Source organism: Geospiza fortis, unplaced genomic scaffold, assembly GCF_000277835.1.
Source record: "Geospiza fortis unplaced genomic scaffold, GeoFor_1.0 scaffold70, whole genome shotgun sequence".
NCBI lineage: Eukaryota > Metazoa > Chordata > Aves > Passeriformes > Thraupidae > Geospiza > Geospiza fortis.
This window is the reverse complement of record NW_005054317.1, coordinates 6,359,342-6,364,186: the sequence shown is the minus strand read 5'-3', so window position 1 is coordinate 6,364,186 and position 4,845 is coordinate 6,359,342. Positions and strand designations below refer to the sequence as shown.

Genomic DNA, 4,845 nt, shown 5'->3' with positions numbered 1-4,845 from the left:
CACCGATAAGAACAGCCGGGACACTGCCGAAGTTAGAAAGTCACAATTTATTTCAAATAAACCACGGGCACACCTCTGGCAACCGTCTCCCGGGCGGTTTCCGCCGCCCCTGCCCCTCTCTGGTGCCCGCGAAGAAAAGCGAGGGGCGGGAGCAGCCCTGTGCCCTCCCACACACCTCAGCGCTGTCCCACAGCCCCCACCAGACCGGGGCCGAGAAAGGAATTCCCAGAACAAGTGCCTCATTTAAAAATAAAGTTCTATTTTTCACCTGCTTAAAAAGTCTAAAATTTAGAGTGCAAGACTATAGTACAGAAACCTCCTGCTGCCCCGAGCGGGCACAGAGACTTCGCTGCGCGGGGCAGCAGTCATGCAGTTTATGGTGTCAGTAGAAAACGTTTTGTTACAGTCTGGGAAGCCTGAGGACGAACAGAGGTGAGGCAGCCAATGCACTAACACAAGCGAGGCCCAAATAAAAGAGTACCAGATGCAAGGATGGAGAGGTGTCGGGCTGGCGCAGGAGCTGGAAACAAGTGCAAAAAAGAAAAAAGAGAGCAAACATTCCACGTCTGTAGCAGTTAATGCATCAAAGGGAAACTTGTACCTCAGAATTAATGACTCCTGAGCCACTTTTTATTACCTACATCCATATAACCTTGTTAACTCAAAGAGGGCCATGTATTTATTACAGGGAGGGAAACGGCCTTTTCTTCTGGTGTTGAGAACCCTCATTTCCTTCCTGTCACCTGCCTCCTGAGTAATGTCATTCACCTTACACACAGAGCCAGCAGCCCCTGTGCCCTGCACACTTTGTCTTGAAGGCCATGACTTTCTGTACAACACCAACACAGAAATGGTCCTGCCTGGGCTGCAAAAGCAATTCCTGTTGTTTTCCCAGAGTATGGCAATAGGATTTGTGGGTACAACCCAGGGCTGTCACCATTTTCAGAAAGGATGTTTTGTTTAAAAATAAATGGAACTGTTGACAAAGCTCTAGTTTCAGAAAATTTGAAAGAATTAGTGGGTGCACTGCGCAATCTTTATTACTGTTCCTCAGCCAAGCATCTCAGCAGCCTGTTCAGTAAGCCTCACCACAGTTACATGGTCTGGCTTGTCTACAAACAAGAATTCATAGCAAAATATTTTGTGGGGGCACAAAAGAGGGAGGGAGGGAAGGAAAGAAAGAAGGAGAGACAAAACCTCATTCTCATTTAGCTCAAAGCTGGACAATTATGCAACAGAAGTGAAAATTCTTTGGGATTAGGAAACTCCACATACCTGCTCTGCAAAGGGATTAGGTGTTAAAATAGTTATGTTTAGACAACAAGAACACCGGCTTTTATCCTAATCAGTACTTTGCACGTTACATTTTTAAAGAATAGTTTAAACATTGGTTGTATTCACTGCAAACTGCTGGGTCTCAGCACACCTTCCTTCCTCCACTATCCCCTCCCGTGGAAGCAGCATGCCAAGACAATCATTTGGGAAGGGGAGAGGAAGAGAGACTGACCTCTAGGATACATCATGAGGAGGGCACAGAGAGGATGCTGCTGGGTGCAGAGTAAGGAATGAAATCAAGACACAGTGGCTGGAGCAAGGCCAGATCTATCTCTACAGCTCCAGCCTCGAGGGGAGCCAGAGCAGGAGAGAGCAGGAACATAAGGAGCCATGGCTATGGAGATTGCCTGCACAGCAAGCTGCTCCCAGAAACCACAGCCCCCTGCCCTGCCCTGCTCCCTGGCTCCAGCCATCCCTCCACAACCTGCCCTACCTCGGCTGCTTCTGCTGTAACACTCACTCCAAGGCCAGCAGCTCCTTGCAGTGCATCCCCCTGTTCCCTGAGGATAGATCCCACACCAGGGATGGGAGGGAGGAAGGAAAAGGCCTCTCAGTTTGAAATTTTCTGCTGTGTACAACAAGTGTGGCCACAGGATTAGCTCCTATGACAGCTACTCCTTATTTAAACTAATGCATCAGTCTTGATAAAATCTATGAGCCCAATCACACCTGCTGCAAATACCTGGGTCACATATCTCAGGTACATGAAAGAGGCTCCAACAGCAGAGTTAGCTTATTCTGACACACAGGAATTCAGCACTTTTCCCCCCTCCAGTTTAATCTTTATCAAGTGACATTGCATACGAACAATACAGGGATGCATCAAAGGCAACACTTCCAAGTACAGCATAGAAGAGAACCCCATGAGTTCCCCACAGAGGTGAAAATCTCCTCAGATCAGACTCCAGCTGCACCTTACTGGCTGCAAACAAGAAGCTCCTGGTGCAAGTGACACAGATATCTGTGAAATCCTAATATATGGCCTGCTTCCTGTAGCAAACAGGCAGGAGTCAGCATTTAAGTAACCTTTTTCATGTTAACCCCTACTAAGATGAACTAGGTTTTTCATATTTTTATTTTAGTGTATATTTTACATTAGAAAAGAGAATGTTAATAAAAAAGCTCCACATGCTCCTAACAATCAATTTTCTGATAAGTTCCCACCAGCATCAATACTAATATACAAATAAATTAATTTTGCTAGTTAATTTTCTGCCTGGCTTGGTGCAGGTTCTGCACAAGCAGTGCACCTGTATTCAAGTGCCCATCCACATTGCCAACACGTGCCAGGAGTGTGTTGTACATAATCTTTCCTCCTCATAATGTAGTGGTGTTTAGTCTCACTTTGATGAAAGACATCAATTTTTCTCAGCCATGCTACCCAGCAGGCACAAATAATTTTTATCAGGCTGCATGGCACTGTTATAACATGGATTCTTTCACTCTGCAAAAGCCCCAAGCCTTGATTAACAACTGTATGCTACTACTCCCTCATCACTCACTTTGGCAATACAACATCCTCCCCACAAAAACAAGGAAAGCAAAAATCTACATGGAAGACCTAAATTCATCAAATGCAGAATCTGATTTCTTTAAATTTCTCTCAAACTCAAGCATATCCCCCAATTTTAACCCGGTCTGTCCCCTACAATTCCTCTGTTTGCTTTTTTTGTGTAGCTGGATTTTGCACAGCTGATTTACAAGAAAAAGAGATGTCACATGTGATCATACTGAATCACAGCCACTGCTGGTACTGTCAGGCCAGACACAGCAGCAGCCACCCTTAACACCAGCCACTCTCCTCATGCAATGCCAATGCTGCAAGGCCCTGGTTAAAGGAGCATTGGAAAATCTAGCTGAGATATTTTTTAACCTCCTTCAATGACCAGGAGATTTTTGGGTCAGAGGAAGGGAGAAGAAGAGGGGGAAAAGCCCATTAAATTTACAAGCAAATTAAGGAAAAACACTCCACTGCCAATTTATTTTTAAAAAGGGTTTTGTGTTATTCTAAGGTTTGTCTGTATAATTGTACAACCGTTGAAAATTACATAAACTGTAATGATCTAACACTATTAACAGCCATTCAGGAAAAAACTCCCTCCCCTTCTGAAACCATCAAGGGCAGGAGGAAAATGGCCCAGGAAATATGCCAATCTGAGCTCTGGCCTCTAGCTTGGCAGAAACAGAAACAGAAAGACAAGAGAACAAACTGGATTAAGAGGTGGTGTTTGCATGTGTCTGACTTGCAAGGGGAGGGGTGGCTTTGTCCTTGGCCGTGTTCTCCCAGAGGCAGTGCCTGCTTATCCCAGTGAAGCTACCCTCACTTCACTGCTGCTCTCACCCCTGCACTGTCACTTCCTCCTCTCTTATGTGTCATGGAAGTCTTTCAGCAGGGTCCTCCGTCTCTGCTCTGCTATGTGCATTTGATTCTCTAAGTCCTGGTAAAAGAGAAGGTACAAACTGTTAGCATAAAATCCCTGGAGAAGACCTCATTTTCCTCAGGGGACACTGAACTCCAGCTTGAGAAGCACCAACCATCACACACTTCATGCACACTCTGGATTACAAGATCCCAGATCCTCTTCCTTTTTATGTGGGCTCCCTCTGCAGTTACCCATCACCTGCTCTGTCTAAAATGCTACACACTTAAGAAACCTGCTTTTCAGCAGAAGGCTGCATGCAGTCTTCCCCACAGCTCCATGGGACTTGTTTCATTTTGCAGGAATCCCTGCAGCCCTCCCTGCTCTCCTGCAAGGCAGTGAGCACTCTGCTTCCACATCATCTGCTGGCTAAAGGTGGTTTCTGGATCTAGCTTCCCAGAACCCTCACTTGACAGCTTTAGTGCTCCTGCAGAAGTGTTAAGCCCAACAAACAAAATCTGGCCAACAAGCTCAAGCAGGCAGAACACTCACCCCTCTGTCATAGCTGTCTGCTCGCTCCACCTTCCATGAGAGATTTTCAATTTCAGCTTCCAGCTGGGCCTGCTGGTATTCAAACTGCAAAGAGCAAAATAAGAGACATCAATAAGAAACTAGTTTAGTGGAGCAGTTTCATTACACTTGAGGAGCAGACAAATGTGTCCTGCTGACAGCATTGCTGGCAGAGCAGGTTTGTGTCTCCTCCTTATCCACCTTCACCCAGATGGGATCACCCCTTCTGGGCTTTTCTTGTGTAAGCACTCCCCAGTCTGCATCACTCAAAATTAACCCAGTCAGCCTAAAAACACTGCACATGACAAATATCTCCTAATTCAGCTTATTTTGCCATAAACAGGTCACAAGATGCTCTCATAAGTAGCTCTGCAGGCAGAGTGAAGGGACTGTTAACCACTGCTGGGAGCAGCAACTTGTTCCACAGGCACAGTCAGATCCAGAAGAGAACATCTATCCACAGCCTTAGAGAACAAATGATGCCATGAAGAAAGATTCTATAACAGGTTTTATAGGACAGCTGAGTCAAAGAAAAAACTCTTCCCTGAATTCAAGGTTGTTTTTGTACTTTTTCAGCCCA

General features: G+C 45.7%; 1 protein-coding gene across 2 annotated transcripts in view; it reads right to left on the bottom strand.

Annotated features, from left to right (window-relative positions):
* Window positions 1-29: 29 nt before the first annotated feature.
* The window catches only part of ARIH2 (ariadne RBR E3 ubiquitin protein ligase 2), a 29,606-nt gene continuing 24,790 nt past the window's right edge, over window positions 30-4,845 (bottom strand). Inside the window, exons 13-15 of one of the 2 annotated variants that reach the window (XM_031056347.1) lie at window positions 4,248-4,331; window positions 3,677-3,773; window positions 30-520 (exon numbers count right to left, since the gene is read on the bottom strand). In XM_031056347.1, the coding sequence (XP_030912207.1) occupies window positions 3,702-3,773; window positions 4,248-4,331 (156 nt within the window). In that variant the 3' untranslated portion in view covers window positions 30-520; window positions 3,677-3,701. Of the gene's footprint in view, window positions 3,774-4,247; window positions 4,332-4,845 lie in introns of both variants that reach the window. The other variant, XM_005420196.3, reaches the window with a different exon arrangement.